Source organism: Mangifera indica, chromosome 13 (genome assembly GCF_011075055.1).
Source record: "Mangifera indica cultivar Alphonso chromosome 13, CATAS_Mindica_2.1, whole genome shotgun sequence".
In the NCBI taxonomy this organism is placed as follows: Eukaryota; Viridiplantae; Streptophyta; class Magnoliopsida; order Sapindales; family Anacardiaceae; genus Mangifera; species Mangifera indica.
The window spans coordinates 5,482,646-5,508,583 of NC_058149.1; the positions used below are offsets into that span (position 1 = coordinate 5,482,646).

The following is a 25,938-nucleotide window of genomic DNA, read 5'->3' on the forward strand; positions in this document are numbered from 1 at the left end:
TTGTGCATTAGCAATGTTCCAAGCTTGGCCATTATTTTTTATCGACATCATTCAATCATTGTGTTGATGGTGAACGTAATGCCTCATGCCCGTTATGGTTTTTGTAACTACCGTTTAAAAGGTAACATGCATATGCACTTCAAAAATACCTAGCATATTAAAAGATTATTTTTGAAAACTATGAAGGCATATCGCATCAGTGACTTTAAATTTGCCATGAGTATAATTATTCAAGTGAATGTTGTTACGGTAGCCCATTTGGCCAATCTTAGGTAGAGAAAGACTGCTCGTGTTTTGTTTGTCACCATATTAGTTGAATTTCTTAGAAGCACAATACAACATTGGTTTTACAATTGGTGAAACCTAGCAGATATAATTACCTAATATTGGTATTAATTTATTTTTTATTACATTGGATTTTATTAGTGTTTTAACATGTGAGAGATCTCACCTATTAACACCATGGTTAGAGGATAAAATTGTTGGACATGTGAGTAAATCTGCCAATACAGTGGTTAAACAATCAACGTCTACGAATATGACATACATGATATGCGGCAATAGATGTTCCTTATGAATATTTTGTATCAAACATGTGAATATAGGAAATTTCAACTTTCTCAGATTCCATGTACACAAGTGGTTGTTGCAAGGTTCAATAATCTCTTAGACTGTTTCAAATAAGCTATTATATATTATTCGATAAAATATTTGTAAGGGGTGTATAGAAAATATGGTAATCCAATAGAGAATCAATCAACTTGGGTACCATCTAATATGCCGCCATTGATGATATTCCTATACCTAGTCCTTAACTGCCCTCTAAATGTCAATATAATGTAATGATATGTTAACACTTGAGAAGTATTCCTCCTTCAATATAGGCCTTTCTGAACAATTCACGTAGTGTGATACTTCTACATCATGCCCAAATATAAGATTAGTCACAAAAGCAAACTCCATTGGACTGAAATAGGCATCCATGCCATTTAATCTAAACCATAGTTCACTATTGGGGTCTATGTGATTATTTAAATGGAATAGTACCATATATATAATAATGACGCTAAACGGGATCTCATCCGATCTCAAGAATTACCCAAAACAGGTAGTATGAAACATCTCTCATTACATCATCATCAGTTTCTCATTTATGATGCTCACTACATCTATCTTCATGCAGAGCATCATTTACACATGAAATATGAAGACTTTGTGAAACCTGTAGTTCCCCTCATGGTCATTGATTATGTTCCTAAAAATGAACAAAAGCATTTCATTATTACTCTGTATCCCAAAAGAAAAAGTTTTTTATGAACAATGTAAGTAAGCAACATCACTTACTTGTTCTTCAACAAATACACCAACCAAAACCCACCAAATCACAACCAAAATCAGGCATACACTTATATATTTGTTTTACGACTAAAAACCCTTTATTATCACCAAAAAAATCCTAACTTTTCATTACCGAAACCCTAGATCTAACTGAAAAAACCAACCATCAATAATCAACCATTCAAATCTCATTCACCTATCCTGCCATTGCAAATTGGTCAATCGATCGGCTTTAGATGATGGTTTCAGCATCTACAATTGGAGAACATAGTGACAACGACTTTAAATCTTTGGTGTTGACAGCGGATCTTCAACTCTTACGTCAGTAGAAATTGGCTCTTCAATTATTCGACGTCGATCAACATCGGCTCTTCGTCAATCAATGTCGACTCTTCCACTCTTCCACTCTTGCATGTGTTTCCTCTTTGCAATGGATTTTGATGGATTGAGAAGAAGTTCACGTAAAAGAAGAAAAAGAGGACCTTGCCTATCCTATTTAGTCACACTTAAATAGTAAGCAGTGTGTGGTTTCAAAGTGTGGTCAACTCAAGGGGCATTTCTAGGATTGTTCACATTTTATGGTATAAATATTTAGTGTGCAAAAGGTGTAATAAATTTGTATAGACGAACTCTTTTAGTTACAAAATTTTTTATATCCCATGTTTCTATATATTAAATAAAAATTATGTATTAATTTTAAATAATGGGTGTGTGCATATATATATATATATATATATATATATATATATATATATATAATCTAATAAATACAAGAAATTTATATAAACTCATATCATATCTCAATCATCTGGCTAGATTTGCTTGTTTGGCACAGAGAGAATAATCAGATGGGAAACCGTTGAAATTTTCCTTGAACAAGAAATGATCAGTAGATAGAACACATGTCTATTCTGTTGGACACAAATTCAACAAATTTTTAGTTTTAAATATTATATCTATAACATTAAACCATATAATAAGTAATTAATCAAATTTACCTTATGGAGTATACAATATTCAGCTACAACTATGATGATGAGTTAGTTTTTCCTTCTCATTGAAATCCCAACTTTTATTTTTCTTTTATTTTCTTATTTTCTAGGTCTTTCTTGAACCTTAGAGAGGACTGGATTTCTATATTTGAACATAACTTTAGAAGGATCTTTTGTTTTTTAAAATAGTACTATGTATTCTAAGTTAATATCCCAATTTATTTCTGAAGTTATTTGCCTTGAATCTTACATTAACATATGGAAGATCATAATATGGAGTACAAGACTCGGAAAAACCAACTTTTCATACATTATAATTGTAAATATTATGAGTAGTGTTATATGACCTCAATTTGGAGTTTTTAATTAAATACTCAAATAATGTGTGAATATATAATTAAATATTATTTTATTTTTAATTTACTTTTCTTCCCACTTCTTTTCATCTCCTCCAATGTACAGTTTGCAACACATATATACTAATACCATCATAATATAATCCCTTGTACTAAAACTTTTATATATTATTATATACACTTTAATTTATTTATAAACACCCTCTCTCTCTCTCTCTCTCTCTCTCAAAATATTACACACAATATTTCTACTGGCCTAGCATTTTTTCTTTCCCTCCTTCACAGGCTGTCATGGTTGAATTATTAAGACCCTGAATTATATTTTTTAAGCCTTGATGATTCTCTTTGTTGTTTATTCAAGCAAAGTGGGACTCCTTCCCTTTCATCTCCAGATTTTTGCTTCTTCCACTGCTTTGTTTGCTCCGTCTATGTTGCTCAATATTTTCATTTCATTTCTTTCTTAATTCATTAAAGACTTCTTCTTCTTCTTCTTACACTTATGGATCCAACGACTTGTCGCTTCAGCAAAGAAGAAAAATATTTTTTTCAATGAGCCTCATACAAGAACTTCTCCATCTGCTCATCTTTTGTTTCAGGTAATTTAATTGAAGTTTGTTGATGTTGATTTTTAAATATATATGTAGTGCTTTTGTAGTTTAAGAATCTTAGATTGTTTTTATGTTTAAAATTATTCAATATTGAAAGAGACTTTTGTTTTAGATGATGTACAGTGTTGTGTTCCAAAACAATTTTTTTCATCAAACTTTCTCTTTCAGTCCTACTGTTTGGCTTGTATAATATCGTTTTTGATTTGCTTTTGGAAGAAGCAAATAGAAGGGGAAACTTTTCGAGAACAATTTAATTAAATTCCTGAAGATAGATAGAATTAAGAGAAGGCCACTGAGAATAATGGCTGGTGACCCATTTGACATATCTTTGGTCTCAGTATTGCCCACATCCCACTTCACCTTTAAGCTTTAGAAGCTATTTGGTAACACTACTTTCAGAGCTCCGAATGAAAATTCACAAAACGTTTAAATTTCCATTTGTTTCTTCTTCTATTCAATACCTTGAAAATTAACTCTCACCGCTAATTTTCAACACCTTTTTCCATGTGCCAAACGTGGCCTGCATTTGGTGCCCCAATTGGGGAACCATAAAGCTTTTTTGTGGATAATTTCACTTTGTAATGGCCTAAAGTTCCCTCTTTCCAGAATTCAGTTGATTTTGTTTGGTCTTACTACTATTCCATTTTGTTCATGATCAGATCTATTAATCAAAAAATTTTTCGAATAATTGTGTCAGTTTTCTCTTCTATTTTAGCAACAAATTTGAGGGTCACTTAATTTCAGGCATGGGAACCAAATTTGAGTATGCAATCAATCCGTTAGCAGTTTCAACAAATTCTAACAGCTTCGACTTTGATCGTGTGGACGATTGGGATTATTTCCAATCTAGAGAGGTGAATAAGTTTCAAAGAACTCAACAAGACTGTTTTCGCAGCTCCATGGACAGGATGCTTGACAAGCACAACATTGAATCCATAAAAAGAACAATGCAGATCCAGGAAGATATCTTCAAACACCAGGTGAACTCAAGGTCTTTATATCTCTTAATTATTTGAACTCTTTATTGTAAGATTTCGATCCATTGTCAAGATATTATCTTTAGTGCTGTTTATATCCAGCAGACCCACCTCAAATAGTGAGACTTAGATTTCCTATAAATTTGACTAGGATTCCGAAAATTTCAGGTCCAAGAACTCCACAGGCTGTATAGCGTGCAAAAGATGTTGATGGCTGAGCTGAAGAAAGAAAGTAAGCAAAGTAGAATTTCAATGGCGAGTTCAGAAATGAAGCATTCACAAACATTTATGAAAACACAAAACGCAACAACTGCTTCAGGCTATATTTTCCAGGTTCAAAATATTCCTGAAGATCCAAGCACCAGGGAAAGAAGCGGCAGCAGCCAAATTGGGAATAAATTACCGAGCACTGAAGGGTCTAATGAAGAGAGTGAAGTTGAGTTAACATTAAGCATTGGAGTAAGGTCAAACAAGAAGAGATCAAAAGGTCAAGAATTGAAGGAAACCAGGGAGATTGATTCAACGGCATCGTTTAAATCTGATAGCGGCCCAACCACTCCAATAAGTAGCTCAAGTGCCACATTTGATAACCAGGAAAAGAAGATACCTCATTGGCTTTTCGGATTAAGCATAAACAGGAGTTGAAGTGAAGAAGTGAATTGTAGTTTAATTAATATAATCAATTAAATTAATTGTATGTGTGTATCCTTTTAATCTTAATTAATTAAATTACTCTAGCTGCAGCCTGGAACCATGAAATTTAATTACTTGGGTTCCATGAATTAAGATTCCTAATTTGGTTTCAAAACTCAAAATCTAATAAATGGATGACCCATTTTAATTGTTGTAAACACTTCTCAATTTATGGCACTTAATTTGTTGTTAACCTCTAGTTTAATTTCTTTTGCATTTTATGCAACTCAAAAAGACTTAGATTTACTCTATATCCATTCGTTCCATATGTAAATCCTTCTGTTGTAAAAACTATAGATCCAATCTGGAAATTAATTAATTAAGTTAAATAAATTATTTTTTTCTTTAATAAATATTTTAAATAACTCTATGCATGAAAACTAAGCGTATAGGATTTATTCATAAACTTAACATATTAGGTATAGGTACGAGAATGAATTGATTAAAAAACTTGTTATAAATTTTCTTTATGTAGACTAACATTAATTATAATTTTAATTTAACAAAAAATTAATAACGGGATAATGTAATAAATGTTTATGAATATACTCAATATAATTAATAAAAATAAAGTCAATATACTTTTACAAGTTATGATTTGCATAGATGGTTCATTATAAGGTTTTGCGTTAATAGACCTTTGATGAAAGTTTAACAATCTTGTATAGATTGGTTATATCTTCTTTTTGAATCTCTAATATAATAATTTTATTCATCAAAGGTCATTCTACCAGAGGTTTGAGAAGAGTAAAGCAAGTTAGTATACTAAAATGATTTATAAGCATATCTCATTCAATTTTTACTGTAGCCTTGCTTTAATTATGTGTTTAATTATTCAGTATACCATATTCTATACATGATTATAGTTTAATTATAAATCAAGTATTACGTTGCCAAACCCCATAATCTCTAAAAAAACACATTGGTTTAATAAGTATTTTAAATATGTATACTTTAAATAAAATATGGAATAAGACTTAAGATTTTATTAAAAAACGGAAGATACTAAGTTAAAGTGTGACAATGAGTTCATTCAATCAAATTAGAACTTGTGCAAAAGGGAAGATACCTAATATTAGACATTAGGTAAAGGTATGACAATGAGTGCATTAATTAATCTTTAGAAAGCAAGCTCAAGGGAACCTTCGCACAATTTTATGCCAATTTTATGAAGTAAACCACAATTTTTTTTTATTTTTTTTATCTTACCAAAAATAAAAATAAAAATTTTTGAGAGTCAAAAAAGGGCTTAATCATCTATCCAAGTTCTCATGTGAATACGGCAATGAAACATAGCGGGGAAATTAACTTGAATCTCTTGGCCCTAATTATTTAGAAGTTGGAGCAGCCTAACAAGTGGAAAGTTAAAGCTGTTAATCGGACCAATTGAATTGAATCCGGCTTGTTTAAACCCGAGGTCGTAAAAAGATTTTTGATCCAAGCTTTAGGTCTAAGGCTTTTTTGTCCAAACTTCAAATTTTTTCTTTGAGCTTATTTAAAATGTATTTTAGGTCTGTCTGTAATTTTAAAGACTTACAAAAATATTTTTATAATTCCAGTGAGTTTAAGAAGTTAACAAATATATCCCTGATAAATATGAATTTTTTAGTCTTATCGTGCCTCGAGCTTAGGTAACTCCTGTTCAAACTGAAGCCTGAAAATTTAAAGGATAAATTTGTTTATTTAACCTAACCTGTTCATGCCCGAATTCTATTTGACTTAAGACTGAATTTTTGGCATTGAATATTCATAGCAACCCAAGTGACAGTTGTATAGAAAAGGTTGATAAATTGACCAATAAAAAAAATGGGGTATCAAATTGAAGAGCGTTAATGCCAAATGATAATGGCTTACTTGGGCATATATAATAATAATAATAACAACAACAATAAAAGATATTTTAAGTTATGGTTATCTGGGAAAAGCATGCGCCGCAAATTATATGAAATAGACACATGGCAACATCTAAAAGACGACAATTATGAATACCGTATTGCTAACTTTGTCGAATTCATTCCCCTCCATAACAGAGAAGTGGGCCCGACAATAGAGGGAAATGGACAATTTCCCACGTAAGTTTTTTTTAAATAATAAATATATATCCGTTATACATACAAATTTCAAATATCTATTTAAGTTTTAATCTTTTAAAATATATCTAAAAACTTTCTATTAAAATTAAATAATAATTTTTTTATTTTATTAATAATATTAAAATAATTAAAATTATATATTATTTTCTTCTTAGTTTGAAAAACTAATATTTTTCTCCTTAAATTAAGTTTTGAAAAATTCATTTTTTCTTCCTGAAATCCAACTACTTTCTCTGATAAATAGTTGATCAACATTAGAGAAATAAAACAGAGTCATCTAGGGGACGACCTCTAGATGACAACTATCATCGAAGGATGATGACCAATAAACGTTGTCTGCACTAGATGACGTTCCGTCGTCCAAATCTAGATAATAAAAGTCGTCTAGAATAGATGACAAGTATTGTTTAGATCTGGACAACGCTTGTCATCTAGCAACCAACTGTATTGATCACTTAATGGAGGAGTAAAGAAAAAAATTAAGGATTTGAGAGAGGAAAATGTCACTTTTTAAAGTTAAGGTATAGGGGTTAAATGTTAATTATTAAAGTCTAAGGATAAAAATAAGATAAAATTATATGTTTTTAATATTATTATTAAATAACGGTTTTACCCTTATATTTAACAAAAAAATAACGACAATATAGGAATAGGTGAGTGTTTGGGTTTTTCATCTACTATGAGTATATTTTTAAGAGTGAACTAAAACTTAGGTGGGAAATAGTCATTTACCTCACAATAAATACCCTTTTTAATAATTTTTGAATGAAGGATAACATTTTATGAATGCTGAGATTATAGGTTGCAATTTTAAATTTGTTAACATTGTTTAATAATAATAATAATAATAATAATAATAATAATAATGAGAGTAATATTATGTTTATCTATTTTTAATATGTAAATGTGTACATATTTATGTATATTATTATTAAATTAGGTATTATATTATTTTTAATTTAAGATCACTTAATATAAGTGTACATAATTTCATTTTGACCATAATAATAATAATAAGGACAAAGGACTATTTTCTGCCCAAGGTTTGATGTAAACTAAATTTTTTATCTATTAACTATAGAAAACTCAAATATCTACCTATCTATTAAATTTCACTATTATTGTCAAGGGTAAAATTTTTATTTAACAAAAATATTTACAAAAATTAAAAATTTATCACATTTTCACCCCTAAATATAAAAATTAACAAATTCTCTCATCTAAAGTTAGAAAAACTTAAATTTCCCCGGTAGGATTTTTCCAGCACGCTACCAGACGTTGGAGACTATAGCGACAACGACATTCTCCCTCCCTCCCAACTTCTCTGTCAGTTTAGCTCTATTTTTTATCGTCATTGATCGAGGAAACTGGTCTATGAAGATTGTTCTTTGTCTTTAGACAAAGACATGATTCGACGAAGATGAATCATGTCTTTATTTAGAGATAAACAATTTTTGTTTGTCAGTCAGCTTTTTCAGTCGATAATGACTAGAAATGAAGCATGACTGAGAGAGATGCTAGGAGGGAATGAGATCGTCGTCAACAATGTTGGTTGGAAAAACCTTAAAAAAAATTTTGATTTTTCAAATCTTGAGTGAAGGAAATTTATTAGATTTTTAAACTTATAAGAGGGAATTATAATAAATTTTTAGGTTTTTAAAAATTTTAATAAATGATAATTTTACTTCTAACAGTAACAATGAAATTTAATATATGAGTGAATAGTTAGGTTTTTAATAGTTAATGAATGGAAAATTGGGTTTGTATCAAACCTTGGATGGGAAATAGTCATTTGGCTTAGCAATAATTTAACTTATGAAGAAAAACAATTAATGAGTTTAAATGCTATTTTTGTAATATACAAAAATACCATCGGCATGGCAAGATGTTGTAAAGTACATAGGTGGAGACACCATTTTGGAAATCTTACCTACCCATCTAATAAGATAATATAAAAATTTAAATTATAAATTATATTACATATTGTATTTTTTAATAATATCTCTCTTGTAATAATGCTATACCACAATTATATTAAAGAGTCATGGGCCATCGCGGCACATAATGGGTAACAAGCCCAATAGGTTTATTGTTGGCCTGTAGGAAGAATACATTCGGAGGTCCAAATAGGATATGTTTCAATAAAAGGTTACATTATGGTCCGCTTACTTCTTTGATTTAAAATAGTAATTTACATTTTTCAAATTTGATTTAATAAAACCAATGGTAGGAGAATATGACATTATAAATAGTCATTTGGGGAAATGAATAAATTTATCATTTTGTTAAGGTTTGTACGATTTTAATCAGTTCTCTAGGGATTATATCATCCTTACCAAATATATATATATATATAAAACTGAGGACACCAAAAAATTGCTCATTCTACCTTTATCCTTAACTTTATTTAAACCCATTGCCTTTCATCGATTTATTCTCATTTTCACCAAGAATTCCAGCAAATTTTCATTGAAAAATCATGAAATCCAACAAGCACTTTATCTAAATCTTGGTAAGTAATTGTGTTTTTCCAGACGTTTATTGTTTTTATTAAAGATTGATGTGAATTTAAAGTATAACTTACGTAAATTATACAGAACCTGTTGGTAGGCGTGGTTTGGTCTTTTGGGCGATTTTACACCAAGTGGATTGAATATAATTTGCCATTTTGTTGCAGGAAATAATGGGTGCTTAGTAATTTTACATAAGAAGGGGTAATTAGTTTTTTTACACATTAAATGTTTATACGACATTTTTCACTTCAGAGGCCTTAAGATATTTGTCGATGGAGGGGCTTATATGATATTTTATGATAAACAGTTCAATGATATTTTACTACTACCAAGTTAGAATAGTCGAATAAGATATATCCAAGACAATCTTCAAGATGAGGTACAAACATTTTGAGTTTATGGTAATGCCCTTTAGATTGACAACTTAGGGTTTAAAATTTATTAATAACACCTACAAGTATGTCTAATGATATTTTCATCTTTTGGAGCTTTTATATGTGTATTCATGATTGAATAATTAATATGTATGAAATAGTTGGCACACGACAGTGTAAGGAGATCACACACTCGTGTGTGTGGTGTAAAAAAGGCAAAAGCGTCTTTTTCATTTGACGCGTTACATTTGGCTAAGCTCGGTTGATCCACAGGCCCATGTATAATGGTGTACATGCTAGTGTATGGTTAAAGTATTTTAAATATTAGATAAGGATGCATTTCACGGGGATTTCAAAATATGGCTTTAATGTTAATAACTTACACGCCCATATCCCTTAAGTACACAGTCGTACGTGTCGTTATTTCTGGAAAAATAAAAGAACACATTCGCGTTGGCTCATCACTTTTCACCCATTTTCTTTAGTAAAGCAAAGAGATTTTGAGAGGATTTGCTGAGTCTTGGAGCCTTTGATGTGAAAGGAGGCAGAAAGAAAGCAATCAAAGCCACATAAAGGTTATCAAAGCATCATCGGAGGAGAGGCAGTAGCGTATTCTTTAATTTGTATGATTTTTGATTCAATGTTAAGATCCTTGAATTGAGATAATACTACTAAACGGGTACACCATTATGTTTGTATGCATGGGATGGCTATATGCATAAGAAAAAGGTAGTTGAATTGGCGAATTTGTTATTAGGATTAGGGTTGAATTAATTTGTTATTAGATTGGATTGTTATTATACGATTATTGGTCATTATTCGATGTTTGAATTAGATGCATGAATGACAATAATTGGTAATGGTTGTAATTTTTTATTCAAGGGTGGATAGATATGGATTGATTAATGATATTATGATTGTGAGAGTCTGGATTACATGTTATTAGGTTTGGATGCCTTATTTGATGTGAATATGGATGTGTAATGTATAATGATAATTGAAAAAGTGTGTAGTTAGTAGTGTTATGTAATCTGGTTGTCAGAAAAAATGGATTTGTTGGTCGGAGAATGTAGGAACGACAATTTGTAATTATGTAAAATCAACGCTACACGCTTGTGTATGTTTGCATACACGATCGTGTATAATTGTGGATTTTCTCCCCATGGTAGAGCAACCACAAGAGTGTGGATTTGAGAATAGACACATGCCCATATGGTATAGGACACATGATTGTATGTCTTGGCCCCAAAGATACACACTTGTGTGCTTAGAGCTTTCATTGTATGGATTAATTAATACATCCCAATGTGTGAGAGATACACACTTATGTACTTTTAGGAAAATTAGAGAATAGAGACATAATAAGTTAGCAAAGAAAAATTGATGTTCGGATGACAGCATAAGAGTTTAGAAATGACAAATTTGCCACTAAAGAGGAATGGTTACGAGGAAAGTCAATGATGAGGCCTTGACAAAAGTTGTTGATGATGAAAATTATTATGGGTCTTCTCGATTGGGTGGATGATGATACGTACCCCAATTAGAGCGGTTCTAAGTCAAAAATTGAAAATGATGTACTAAACTAGTATGAACCACCAAACTGTGAATAGTGAGGTGAAAGCAATGAGATTAATATACACTTTTATGATCTCAATACTTTTGAATAATTATGCATTGACGATGGGCATCATAGCATTTTGGATACATGTGCGATGGCAAGAAAGGCCTATGGTCTCACATTCTCCTTTGATATGGTATCCTTAGCCTATGCTCGATTGACACGTATATAGGGTATGCCTTATAGAAGACATTCGGTATGTCCCCTGTTTTCATTAGACGTAAAGGATATTAACATACATTATTTGGTACTAGTAATTCAAGATGACACTATCACTGAGAAAAGGGTGCTAGGCATTGAGATAATTCGGATAGATTTTTGGGATGCTAGAAAAATATTTGTGAGACCACAAATTGAGAAATAAAGGACACATGAATGTCATTTACATATATATATATATATATATATATATATATATATATATATATATATATATATATATATATATATATATATATATATATATATATATATATATATATATATATGTATGTATGTATGTATATATATATATTTTCTATTTATGTGGTTTTGTAAGTAAAGTTATAAACTAGCAAGTCAGTTGTGCACGAGGGAAAGACAACAACGTTATTTCTATTTTATTGGATATTTTATGTAATTTGAACTATTCGTTCTTTATGTATGCATTTTCAATTTGTGACATGACTTGTTTGGATTCATATGCTTGATTTTCATTCATTCATTAATATATTTTTGGGATTATGAGTTTTTCATTAATAAAACATATTGGCGTTGATTTTATACATGTGAAGTTTTAATTTGACATGTCTCTCTGGATGTATATTTTGTGTAAGGGTTTGTGTCTGGAGAGGAGTGTTATATGTTTGTAATGTCTATGAACTTGATGAATATGGTATTCTAAGACTACATAGATAAATTTAGAATGACATTTATTGATGATATATTAGTGTATTCCAATATTTATGAGGAGCATGAGAAATATCTGAGATTTGTAGAGGCTAAGAGAGAAACAGTTATATTCCATGTTTTCAAAATAAAGTTTTGGTTGGATAAAGTTACATTATTTTATCATAGTGCATACATTCAAGGGGAGAAAACTTGATTTTTTTTTTTTTAGAGCATACCTTCTTAATTTTTCAATAAATGCCAGTGTTTCATTACTTCAAGGAAATATATTCATTTGCATATTTCCTATTGTTTTTATTTACCGTGCCTATGTTTTTGTCATCATAAAAAAAAAAGATTATTTACTCAAAGAGTCACCATGCTCTTATTTCAATGATAACAAACTAATATATCATTAAACATAATTATTAATATTGTTTACTAGAGTGTGATTTTAGATTTTAAAAAATTACCCAATGTATTTAAAGGAGGATCAAAGTGAGAAAAGACAAAGTTTAAATGAAGAATTCTCAAAGATTTAAAGAGAAGTTCATGTTTAGGTAATTTTTGTTATAATCATTAACATTAGTCTTGATTGGAAAAATTATGTGCATGTGAAAGCTCTCTTAAAATTTTGTCTTCAGATTTTTCATTTTTTTAGGTCAAAATGTCACTTTTAAAATCTAATGGATTAAACTGAACTTTAGCAAATTTCGATATAGTATCATTTAACCTATTTGGAATCATGAATTTTTATATCATGGACTGAAGTGTCATGTCTTAAAGTTTGGATTTTTTTCCCTTAGAATTTTCAGAATGGGTTAAACTATCATTTTTCAAAGTTTAGGGGAAATTGCACTTTTGGAAAGTTTAGGGGGCAAACAAAATTATTACGATCAATCAAATTGACTTAAATCATCTATCATTTTCATCCACTGAAACAAAATCCAATCAATCGAATTGGACAATTGACTTTCTAACATCTAGTGATACGTCACATGATGATCAAATTAAATTCAATAGACCAAAATTTACTATTATAAAATTTTATAAAAGTTATGTTTTGTTCGTAAAGGTTACATTTTTTGAAATTTTCTGTATAAATCAAATCAAACCCATTTGTAAAGAATTTTTGTTAGCCAAAATTTTCAAATTAAAGAGAAAGAAACTTTCTTGAGCTATTTACTTAAATTGTTATCTCTAATCAAAACCCTTTATATATACTTTCATTTTTAATTATATTCATCGGGTTGTATTCAACTTTCATATCTACTTTTTGAGAGAGAATTTTTCACGCTTGTAAAACTTCAACTTTGTAAAAGAGTGAGTTTTACTTTTGTTAAGACTAGAGATTTATAATGAAAGAAATGAAACCCTAGTGATTGTAAAGGTTCAATAGCACTTGAGAAGTTATTTGTATTAGTGAAGAAAAACTTGGTTGTGAGTTAGCTACCAAAGATTAATAGAATACTCTAATGAAGATAGCTTGAAAAAGTAGACACAAGTTAAACATTGTGTTGAGCCATTATATGTTCAGTGTTTGATTTTCTTCAACTTTTACTTTATTTCATATATTGTTGTAATTTTTTTAATCGATTGTCATATCACCTCGTTTTTAGATTAAGTGTATTCAAATAAGTAAAATCTCTTTAGATTGCATAAATAATTTTGATTTTTTTTAAATAGTATTAAAAGTTTCAAAGCCTAATTCACTCCCTCTTAAATCATTTGATTCTTCAACCGTAACAACCTGTAGGTTGAGAGAAGACACTGACAAGGTACGATCTTATCCAAAAGCAATAATAGGAAACATAGGTTACCATGTGCCATGACTTTAATAACGTCACTACTATGAATGTAGATTCATGGTTTTCTAGCCGTATAACATTAAAATCTTGATAGTCTCTTGATTTTCTTGTGTCTTTTTTTTTTTTTTATGTTGAATTCTATAACATGTTAGTGTAATTTTCATTAATACGAATCTCATTTATAACACTATTGCAACATCAATCTTATAAAATACAAAACTTACAAAGATAAAAAAAATATTTATGTTATTTTTATAAGATATTAAAATATATTAAGTTTCAATAGTTTAATATTATTGAATGTCATAATTAAGTTGTCTGATATTACTTTAATTCATTAAAATTAATATAAATTATTTTAAAATTTGATGATCTTAAATTCTTTGAATATAAATTGTTACTATATTTATATGAATAATACTATGTATATCTACTTTTAAGTATATAAATGAATACATATATATGATGTGTCATTATATGATTAAATATTATTTTATTATTAATTTAAAATCACTTATTTACTTAATGATACACATTAAGTGTGTCCTTATTTATATTCTAATAAAACTATGTATATCCACTTTTGATACATAATTCGTGAATATAGATGATGTACCATCATGTAATTGAGTGATTTTAAATTAAAAATAAAATAATATTCAATCACATATGACACATAATTTGTGTCCATGAATATGTACAAAAAATAAGTATACATAGTATTGTTTTTTATATACTCAAAATAAATACACATAATTTTATTGTTTATGTTTTATAATAATTTTACCAAAAGTTGTTATATTTGCTTCAATTTTTGAGTTAAGGTTGTCATTTGTGTACAAATAATAATTATTTTATGGCCAAAAGATTATTTCCTACCCAAGATTCGTTCAAATAATGAGTGAGAACTCGCAAAAAAGATAAACTTTAGGTGAGAATAAATCCTTTGGCCAATAACAAATTTGTATTTTTTAAGTTTCAAAAGGTCATATTCTCATTTGTAATCTATTTTCATTTGTGAATTCGGTTAAATAAAATAATAGAAAAATCATTTTTTTATATAATTTTCTATTTTCTCTTTTTCCTCTTATCATTTCTATTTTCTTTTTTTTTTCCTTATTCTTTTTAATTTGTTCCCTTATTTTTTCAAAAGGATGGGAGGCAAACTAGTTTTTGAATATTTTAGGAGTGTTAATGAAAATTTTTAAAAGGTTTTGAAATTTTGAAAAAAGTTTGGGGTATTTTTATAATTTTTAAAATTTTAATATATTTGTTAATAATTTCAAAAATAATAATTATACTTAAAAACTGAACAAAATAAAAGATTTTAAAATTGATAAGAGTTTTGTTTGTTTTTTTTAATTTGATTAAGTTTTGATATTTTTCAAACTTAATAATATATATATTTTTAAATCGATAAAAACATGACAATAATATGATATTAATATTAATATTAGGTCAAAGAATTATTTCCCATCGAAGTTTTTGCTTAATCTAAAAAACGTGTTTGTAATAGTTCAAAAACTTAAATACTCACCTATGGACTAATTTTTATTAAAATTTTCAATTATAGATAAGAGTAAAACCATTATTTTACTTTCGATATAAAAAAAATTAATGATTATATATCATTTTCCCCTTTAGATAAATAATATTTCAACCTAACCTTACAACTTTGAAAAAGTGACATTTCACCCCCACAAACCCTTCAATTTTCTTTTCTGTAATGACAACAACAACAATGACGACTACTATTCTTTTTCCTTCTCTCTCTGCCACCAACAACTACGTCTCATGATTAGGGCTGGACTCAAGCCGAGCCAGCTCGAGCTCGGCTCGGCTCGGTTCGAGCCCGAAATGAACCGGGCTCTGCTCAGCTCGATCGAGCTCGAGTTGGCTCTTTTTTTTTTTAAAAAATTTTTATACAAAACGACGTCGTTTTGATCCATATACAAAACGATATCGTTTTGATATGAAAAACGAGTCGAGCCTAGCCGAAAATGAGCCGAACTCAAGGTGAGCTGAGTTCGGCTCGAGTCGAGCTCGAGCCGAACTCGAGCAGCCCATAAATAAATCGAGCCAAGCCCGAGCTGGCTGCGAGCCGAGCTCGGCTTGGTTCGAATCCAACCCTACTCATGATAGAAGAAGAAACACCGATGTGACAAATTAAAGACGAAGAAGTTATCGTCATATTTTCCTCCCTTCTCCCTTAGATCCATCACATTTTTCATCGAATGAGCTCTAGAGAAAGCTTCCATTGTGTGATTTGTCTTTGTCTGAAGCTGAATTAACGAAAAATGAAGTTGCTGCTGGAGAAGTTGAGGCTTTGTCGTATTGATGCTAGAGAAGTTGAGGCTTTGTTGTTGATGCCTCTTCCTCTGTCGTGAGATATCATCGGCGGTGGCAGAAAAAGAAGAGAGGAGAATGATGGTCGTCGTCATTGTCGTTGTCATCATTGTCACTAAAGAAAAGAAAACCTCAGGGTTTGTGAGATGAAATGTCATTTTTTTAAAATTGTGAGGTTGAGTTGAAAGTGATTTTTCAAAATCTAGAGAAGAAAATGATAAAAGTTATATATTTTTAAATATAAAAGGTAAAATATCGGTTTTTAAATTATCATAAATATATTTTTAAGATTGAGTAAAACTTGGGTGAGGAATAATTCTTTACCCTTAGGGGGCGTTTGGTTTGAGTTTTTTAAGATTACCTTGGTAATCTATCTTTTATTCCCTTGTTTGGTTTGTCAGTAATAAAATATTACAGTAATCTTCTATTACTAATGTTGACGTGACAGGTAATATAAGTGGTAATCTGATTACTACCTTCACTTTAGGTATTTAAAGATTACCAAGATAATCTTGATTTTATTATAATTATATTATTATTTATTAATTTTTTGATATAAAAATAAATTTATTTTAAATTAATATGACAAATAATATAAAAAATATTTTAAAATAATTATATTCAAGGGCATTTAAGTAAAATAATTTACTAGTAATCTTTTATTACCTTTAACTAAACATAATAATTATTTATACCTACCAAATTTTATCAAATATAGTAATCATTTATACCTAGTAATCTTTTAAGTAATCTATTTTCATGGTAATTTTTCTATTTTGGTAATAAAACATTACCCAAATCAAACGCCCCTTGATATTACTTTATCCTTAGGAGGCATTTGGTTTGGGTTTTTTAAGATTACCTTGGTAATCTATCTTTTATTCCCTTGTTTGGTTTGTCAGTAATAAAAAATTGCAGTAATTTTCTATTACTAATGCTGACGTGGCAGATAATATAGGTGGTAATCTGATTACCACTTTCACTTTAGGTATTTAAAGATTACCAAGGTAATCTTAATTTTATTATAATTATATTATTATTTATTAATTTTTTGAGATAAAAATAAATTTATTTTTAATTAATATAACAAATAATATAAAAAATATTTTAAAATAATTATATTCAAAGATATTTAAGTAAAATAATTTACTAGTAATATTTTATTATCTTTAACCAAACATAATAATTATTTATGTCTATCAAATTTTATCAAATATAGTAATCATTTATACCCAATAATTTTTTAAATAATCTATCTTCATGATAATCTTTTTATTTTAATAATAAAACATTCCCTAAACTAAACCTCCCTTAATATTACAAGCTAATAGGAGTTTGGGTGTGCCTTTAATTTTTCATCAAACCCTGAAGGACATAGTAATTTGACCTTATTTTAACTTGAAGTACTATTTTGCTCATATAGGCGTTCGGCCAAGTGTCCTTTAGCTTTGGTCATAGTGCCAGAGGGCGTGTGTGGCATTATGCCTTTTCAACTCTTTCAAAACCCTAATTCTATCCTCACCGTGTCCTTCTCTTCCAGTTACCCCATAACCACTCTTCTTTAGACACAAAAACACTCTTTATGACATGGTCGGCAAGGTCTCTGCCCAGCAACCGCCGCAACGACATAACGCTTGGACCGCGGATTCTACGGCTACAAGATCCGTGGCTGCCGAAGGCATGGACCAGGCGTCAGCTTCTAGTGATTCAGATGATGATGTAAGCTTTAATTCAGTCTAGAGTTCCCAGATCTTGTATATGGTATATCACGTATATTCAATTGTTGGATTATTATTGTCATCATTATTAAATCTAGCGCTTTGGCGTGTTTCAAATTTGGGGTGGAGTTGAACAATGATAGATAACGGTTTTGTTGGTTATTGTATATGGATTTATTTGAAATTTTGACGGCTATTTTAAGTACAATCGTTTATGTAACATAGATCATGTGTTACTCTAATTAGTCAGAAATAATGTCAATTGAATTCTCACAAATGAGAGTTTTTATTATCTAGTGTGGCGGTGGCTGTGCCAATGAAGATGCTAACTAAGGTCTTTTAAATGGGTTACTTATTGCTCAGAAATCAGCTGAAATAAAAATGAGTTTTACTCTCAACTTATGCAAGTTACTTAATTCAGTCTCCAATAATTTACCTGTTTCAAAGAATGAGACGGTTCAGTAATAAAGCTGAAGTTATGTGATTGAAAATTTCCTTCTTATGAGGGACACAGTTGGTATAGAGCAAATTGTAAGATTGTTAAATGATGACAACAATAAAATGAATAAAGTGCAACATAATGAGATTTTGTGATCAGCTAGTAATCTATTATTAGAATGAATAATATATTTGTTTTGGGAGTGGGTGCATGTTTTAGTTATAAATTGGAGTTTTTAGGTTGATATTATTGTTTCCTATTGATGCATGTGTGATTTGCCTGCTTGTGTGTTAGTGTACGTCTGTGATTGCCTTGTAAGATGCACTATAAAATAAATTATGCTCTGTGCTTGGCAACAATTGATGTATTTTTATAACCTTTTGATTGGTTTTGGATTTTCAAATATTAGCCAAAAAATTGTAGCTGCTGTTACCTTCTCGGGTTATTACTTATGTTTCAATGTCTTTGTGAAATGATTCAGATAGAAGGGGAATTTCCTTATAGTTTATTTTTTATTTAAAATTATCATCATCATCAATGTTATTGTTACATATAGTTATTGCTGTGAAATTAAATTGTCTTCACTTTCAATTACCAAAAGGGACTCTCTAATTATAAATAATTAAGTAAACATCTCTGAATTTTACATAAATTGAAAATGAAATTCCTTTTCATTCAGTCGCCTCATTTGTAACAAAGTAATTTCTTTAATATTTTTCTTCTGTTCTGTAGAAAAATTTCCTTTCCGTTTCTTCTCCACCTTTTTTTAAAAATTAACTGTTCTTGAAAAATTACAGTTCTTTTGCAATTTTGAGACCATGGACATGTGGCAGGGACTAAAACTTAAAGTGAAACTAGATCTTGATGAAAAGAAAAAGAAGTCAAAGGTGGGGGCACTGGTGAGCAGTGATGATGAAGAAGCAAACGAGGATCTCAGCCTTAAAATTGTGGAGAAACATCTTTTGATGCATGCAGCCAAGTTAGTTCAGAATGACGATGATGATGACAACAATGATGTCGTATTAGATGGTGAGAAGGTGGATCTCTCTTCTTCGTCTTTGCTAGAATCTGAGATTGTCACTGCTGGTTCTAGTAGGATCAATGATGAGACTGTCATTGATGACAAGAAGAGTGATAATAAGAGAATTAAGGTTAAGAAAAAGAAGAAAAAGATTGAGAAGATGGAAAATGGGGGCCAATCTGTGAGTTTATTTTTATTGTTCATTATTGTTTTCTCTGAATTTTACTATTTTGCTTTATTTATTCTATATAGTTTAAGAAAATTTGTAATAAAGGATTGCATTAGGTTATTGCAAAGGAAGTTCATGTGGAGACAGTTGAGAATGGTGAAGAGGCAGTTAAAGCTTCAGATATATCAGATAATATCGTTCTGCGAAAGCTTCTTGTGAGTCAAAACATTTGCTTAGAACTGTCTTTTTGATAATTTGCAATTTCCATATGGAGCCTTAGACTAGTATCTTTCTGATCTTTATTCTATCAGCGGGGGCCAAGGTATTTCGATCCTCCAGATAGCGGTTGGCAAACTTGTTATAATTGTGGTGAAGAGGGGCATATGGCTGTGAACTGTTCATCTGCTCTGAAGCGGAAGAAACCATGCTTTATTTGTGGGAGTTTTGACCATGGTGTCAAACAATGTTCCAAGGTTTGTAAGAAAATACTGTTGTTTGAAGCCATATATCCCATTTTTGAGCTGTTTTGTTTGTGTTTTGTTTTTTAAATTGATGAGTCTTGCTTTGGAAGATATCTTTCCATGGTCAAAAGACTTATTGTTTATTTTGTCCGTCTTGTTAAGATAAAAGACTTCAAAATCATAAGCAAGTATGCTTTTATTGTAATGTTCAGGTTAGCATTTTTGCCTATTAATTTGTGTTATTGTTATCAGGAATAATGAATTAATTGAGCTAAAAAAATCATGTGTAAGTGCAAATAGGTGTATTAAGGGGTACTATGGTTACTGATATATATAGCAGGGATGTATGCATGCATAATTTGTTTTTTTTTTTTGGTTTTCGGCAAAGGTTTATGCTTTGTTACTATATGTTCTTTGATTTCATAAGATATAGTTTTCTCCAAATTTACTGTTGTTTGTACTTGATTATAACAGTGATGTCTATTAGTATCTGTGTTTCTTTTGCATGTTCAAATGTTTTAACTCTTACTTATTGCGTGTATTGGAAACACTTTTTGCATATGTATTTAGTGCTGATTGCTGGGTTCTCTATGTCTAGGATATCTAATAACTTAGTAAATAGTGAAACTGTACCTTTACCATTCCCTGTTATTAATAATGGAATGATCTACTATAATCATAAAGATTTTATCTCCTTTGTATGGGTAATTTTTGTGTGCCACTTATATTATCATGTTATGTGGACTTGTTGATTGTTTAAGGGTACATGAATCTGACATACATAACATTTTTGCTATGTGGCTTCTTTTAACTTTCCATAAAATTGGAATGAATAAGACTAGTTAGGGGACCGTCATTATTGGTGACTCCAATGCCAATTAAGGGTCTTGGAATGTAATTTTGCTTAAACTAGGTTTTGGAGTTAAAGAGAAAAACAGAATGAGAGTAAAAAGAAAGAAAAACAAATTGACCCAGTGAAGTTCCTGTTCAGTTTTCACAAACCATTTAATGGGCTGTTGTCTCAATCAATGTCTATTTATTTATTATATTTTTTTTTCTGAAACTATGTACATAGGAATAATTTCTTGTTCATGTGTCTATTATGTATGCATATTTTTATTTTCACCTTCTCTTGTTTTTTGTGTACACAAGATTGTTTTGTGAATCAGGTTATTATTTGTCTGGTAATTCAGCCATATTTGATTTCTTGTAGGCACAAGATTGCTTTATTTGTAAAACAGCTGGTCACCGTGCAAAAGATTGTCCAGAGAAATACAAGAGTAACTCTCAAAATGCCAAAGTATGTTTGAAATGTGGAGATTATGGGCATGACATGTTTTCATGCAGGAACATTTATCCACTTGATGACCTCAAGGTCCGGATTCACTTCTGGAGTTTTTTCCTACCCTTGTTGGTCACTTTTAAATTTCTTACAATATGAGTTTTTGTAAATATGTTCTGAATTTGTGGTTCTTTAACTATTTTCCCATTGTGTTTTTGTTTGTTTCACCAGGAAATACAATGTTATGTTTGCAAGAGTCATGGCCATCTGTGTTGTGTTGACGTCACTGATACCAGTTCAACAAAAGTTTCTTGTTTCAAATGCGGTCTGTCTGGTCACACAGGATTGGTAAGCCTTTTTCATTTTCATTTTGATGTCTGCTGGAAAGAGCTTTCTGTTGAATATTCTTGACTCTGAAAATTCTTTTTTCTGCCAATCATATAACATTTGTATGTTTCCTTCATCTTCTCTTCTCAATTGATGCATCTCAATTACAGGGGGTGATTCCTATCATTTTAGCATTGGAAACATTTGTTCTCTTTGTCATGCAAAAATGAGTTCTTGATTTTGGTTGTTCAATCTTTAGTCGGTATGCTGTATATAAATATTCTTGTATTTAGGCATGCACTACATTGCGAGGTGAAACCATGGATGCTGCATCAGCTAGTTCATGCTTCAAGTGTGGTAGAGAAGGACATTTTGCACGTGAATGCACAAGTTCCGCAAAGGTAAGCTAAATGTTTGCAGAGCCATTATGTGCATGGACATTCCTTTTCAATTTTGTTATAAATTTCCATCGTCCAGTTTGTGGTTTCAAAATGTAACCATTATGCCTTTGATCCTATGCAGATTCGTAAGAAGAATTTTGATTCATCAACTCCAACACTTAGACCTCATAGAGAAAATAAAGACTACTTAGGATACAGATCTGCGCCTAATGATCGCGGTAAGGGTCATAAAAGGGAAAAGACCCAAAATGAAGATAGTGGCTTTACAACGCCGCAAAAATCTAGACAGAGAGGCGGTTGGATAACAGAGGATCCAGGAGATTTCTCATATAGTAAGACCAAAAGGAGTCGATGGAACTCTCCTGCAACACCTACTGGTAGGGGTCATAAAATTTGTGCTGTCAGTGCTGTTGGTCATATTTCAAGGTCTCAGTCATCTAGGAAGAAATCTGTTCATCATAGACATGCCATGTCCAGGTTTGACAATTACGGCAATGATGGGTTTAGGAGTTATGATTGGTGGTAGAAGCCCATAGATAATTTATGAATACTTAAGAGGGCCTTTTAGGGGGTTACTGATTGAAAAGGATGTTGCCTCTTGTGTTCCCCTTATGGATCATTGCACCTTCTTTATTCAATAATTTGAATGAAGCGTTTTTAAATTTTTTTTTAACTTTCTTGTCTTTTAGATGCTTGATATTCATAATGCAATTGGTTGAGACTTAAACTGAAATATTAATACAAAGATAAATTACCTCAAACATTGTAAAGTATTAATTATTATTATGTTTGATGAATGTTGATATGTATAAATATTGTTTTTGGTTATTTTATTTAAATGCACTCAAAAGATTACTGCATATATATTTGTATTGTGTTTACTTAAATTAACATATTTTATATTAAAATATTTGTTTTTTATATATTCTAAATATTTTATAAGAATTTTTTCATTTAATAAATTAATTTTTTAAGTTGACATATTATATTTTTTATGAAGTATTTATAATATTATTTGTTATTTTAATTAGAAATAAGAGTTTTTTTTTAATTTTAATTAGGATAAAATTATAATAAAATTAAGACTACTTAATTATCTTTGTAACGTTAATTATTATTTGTCAAATAAAATAAAATATTATGGATATCAATTAAACCCCATATTTATGGTAATATAAAAACCACTCGCAATTTTTTGAAAATAAAGCATACTTTTACTTTGATAATACATACACACATACATATATATATATAATAAAATTATATATATATATTTTTAGTATATAATTGGAGTATATAAATGATGTATTATTATGTAATTAAGTTATTTTAAATGAAAGATAAAGTAACACATAATTATATAATGACATTATTTATATATTCAATTGTATATAAAAAAATTGTGTACGTATAACATTACTCATATTTTAATATTCTTTAAACTAATGAAGAGTATTTTTGACAATAAAACTATGTGTACACATAGTTTGAGTACACAAAAAGAGTATTCAATTGATTTATTATCATGTGATTGAATAATTTTGAATTAAGAATAAAATAATATCTGATCATATAACGACAAATAATCTATGTACATATTTTGTGTACTTAAAATGTGTACATGTAACATTGCTCATATTTTAATATTCTTTAAACTAATTAAGAGTATTTTTTGACAATAAAACTATGTGTACACACAATTTGAGTATACAAAATGGGTATTCAATTAATTTATTATCATGTGATTGACTGATTTTATATTAAGATAAAGTAATATCCAATTATATGATGACAAATAATTTATGTATATATTTTGTGTACTAAAAATGTGTACTGATAGTATTGTTCTAATTTTGACTTTTTAATTGCCATATTTTAGAGAATGTGTTATGATGGCCTATCAATATGTGAGTTGTGTATCAAGAGGGATATAAGGGTGACGTCGGAGGAAGTGAAACACTTAGGGGCTGTTTGGTTCAAGTATTTAAAGATTATCTTGGTAATCTATGTTTTATTTCCTTGTTTAGTTTGTCAATAATAAAAAATTATAATAATCTTTATAACCAATGCTGACGTGGTAGGTAATATAGGTGATAATCTGATTGTCACATTCACCTTAGATATTAAAAGATTACCACCTTCACCTTAAGTATTAAAAGATTATCAAGGTAATCTTGATTTTATTATAATTATATTATTATTTATTAATTTTTTGAGATAAAAATAAATTTATTTTTAATTAATATGATAAATAATATAAAAATATTTAAAAATAATTATATTCAAGGGCATTTAAGTAGAATAATTTATTGGTATTCTTTTATTACCTTTAACCAAACACAATAATTATTTATACCTATCAAATTTTATCAAATATAGTAATAATTTATACCTAGTGATATTCAAAGTAATTTATCTTCAAGGTAACCTCTTTATTTTGGTAATAAAATATTATCCAAACCAAACGCTCCCTTAGGGTTGCAAATAAAGCTGAGTTGTGAGTTATTTATCTTCAATTGAATTAAACTTGAATTTAACCTAATTGTTACATGTTACAAAATGTGTTGAGATGGTCTCTCAATATGTGAGTTGTGTAGTAAGAGGGATATAAGGATGGTTTGAGAGGTAGTGAAGCACTTAAAGTTGCAAATAAAGTTGATTTGTGTGTTGCTCATCTTGAATTGGGTTTAGTTTAAATTTAGTTGTTTGAGTTTGACTCTTAAATTGAACTTGAATTTGATGAATTCATAAACTCACAATTTGATTAGAATAAAATATCAAGAAGCATTTAAAAGTTTCAATTTTGCATTTGTAATTAAGTCGAGCTTGAATTAATCCCTATTTAAAATAGTTTGATTGGAACTTAGGTGGGTGGTTGGGTTTTGATTTGAATTTTAGAAAAATTATTTTTGTTGGCTTTTGCTAAGATTTAGGTAGAATGCATGGGTTAAATATTTTTATGATTGAGTTGTGAAGAGTTGGAGGGATTATTGAAATTCTTTTGAAAAAGATAAAGATTTTAAAATTATTTTTTAACAGCAGATTTCTTTGGATATTATTATTATTTAGAGAAAAATTATATACACATACTTTTGAATACAAAATTGAATATATAAATGGTGTATTATCATATGATTATATGTTATTTTATTTTTAATTTAAAATTATTCAATCATATGATAACGTATTTATCTGTGTACCCAATTTATATTTAAAATATGTACGTTTAATTTTTATTGTTATTATTATGATAAAGTTGATCATTATGAACAAGTGTAAAATAGATAGTTTAATGGTCATAACAAGTCAAATAATAATTTGAGTAGAGTTAGATTCAAATCGAGCTAGTTCAAACTCAATTGCTAGCTTAATTCGATCGAGTTTGAAATAAGTAGTTATCGCTCAAGTCAGATCGATCATTGTACAAGATGATAACCTCAAATTGAAAGATAATATGTATCATCAATTGTTAGAATATACGTTCCATATATACTAGAGCAACCACACACATGAATTCCTATTGGTGGATTAATTTGA

General features: G+C 29.4%; 2 protein-coding genes across 3 annotated transcripts; both read left to right on the forward strand.

Annotated features, from left to right (window-relative positions):
* The first annotated feature begins 2,916 nt into the window (after positions 1-2,916).
* LOC123195266 lies at positions 2,917-5,122 on the forward strand. The gene is made up of 3 exons (XM_044608921.1): positions 2,917-3,282; positions 4,039-4,274; positions 4,440-5,122. The coding sequence occupies exons 2-3, from the start codon at positions 4,041-4,043 to the stop codon at positions 4,914-4,916; spliced, it is 711 nt and encodes a 236-aa protein (XP_044464856.1). The 5' UTR covers positions 2,917-3,282; positions 4,039-4,040; the 3' UTR covers positions 4,917-5,122.
* A 12,877-nt stretch (positions 5,123-17,999) lies between these two features.
* On the forward strand, positions 18,000-23,074 carry LOC123195072. 2 transcript variants are annotated; one of them, XM_044608657.1, is made up of 8 exons: positions 18,000-18,302; positions 19,574-19,942; positions 20,047-20,145; positions 20,242-20,403; positions 21,605-21,766; positions 21,905-22,021; positions 22,294-22,401; positions 22,523-23,074. In XM_044608657.1, the coding sequence occupies exons 1-8, from the start codon at positions 18,171-18,173 to the stop codon at positions 22,925-22,927; spliced, it is 1,554 nt and encodes a 517-aa protein (XP_044464592.1). In that variant the 5' UTR covers positions 18,000-18,170; the 3' UTR covers positions 22,928-23,074. The 2 variants fall into 2 exon arrangements, with proteins under 2 accessions (XP_044464592.1, XP_044464591.1); XM_044608656.1 differs by having other exon boundaries at positions 18,009-18,302; positions 19,538-19,942.
* The last annotated feature ends 2,864 nt before the right edge of the window (positions 23,075-25,938 follow it).

Bases quoted from the DNA above. Each gene is read 5' to 3' on its own strand.
- LOC123195266 (XM_044608921.1), top strand. From the start codon at position 4,041: ATGGGAACCAAATTTGAGTATGCAATCAATCCGTTAGCAGTTTCAACA. The intron at 4,275-4,439 runs GTGAACTCAAGG...CGAAAATTTCAG, and splicing joins AAGATATCTTCAAACACCAG to GTCCAAGAACTCCACAGGCT.
- LOC123195072 (XM_044608656.1), top strand. From the start codon at position 18,171: ATGGTCGGCAAGGTCTCTGCCCAGCAACCGCCGCAACGACATAACGCT. The intron at 19,943-20,046 runs GTGAGTTTATTT...GGATTGCATTAG, and splicing joins TGGAAAATGGGGGCCAATCT to GTTATTGCAAAGGAAGTTCA. The intron at 20,146-20,241 runs GTGAGTCAAAAC...TTATTCTATCAG, and splicing joins TCGTTCTGCGAAAGCTTCTT to CGGGGGCCAAGGTATTTCGA.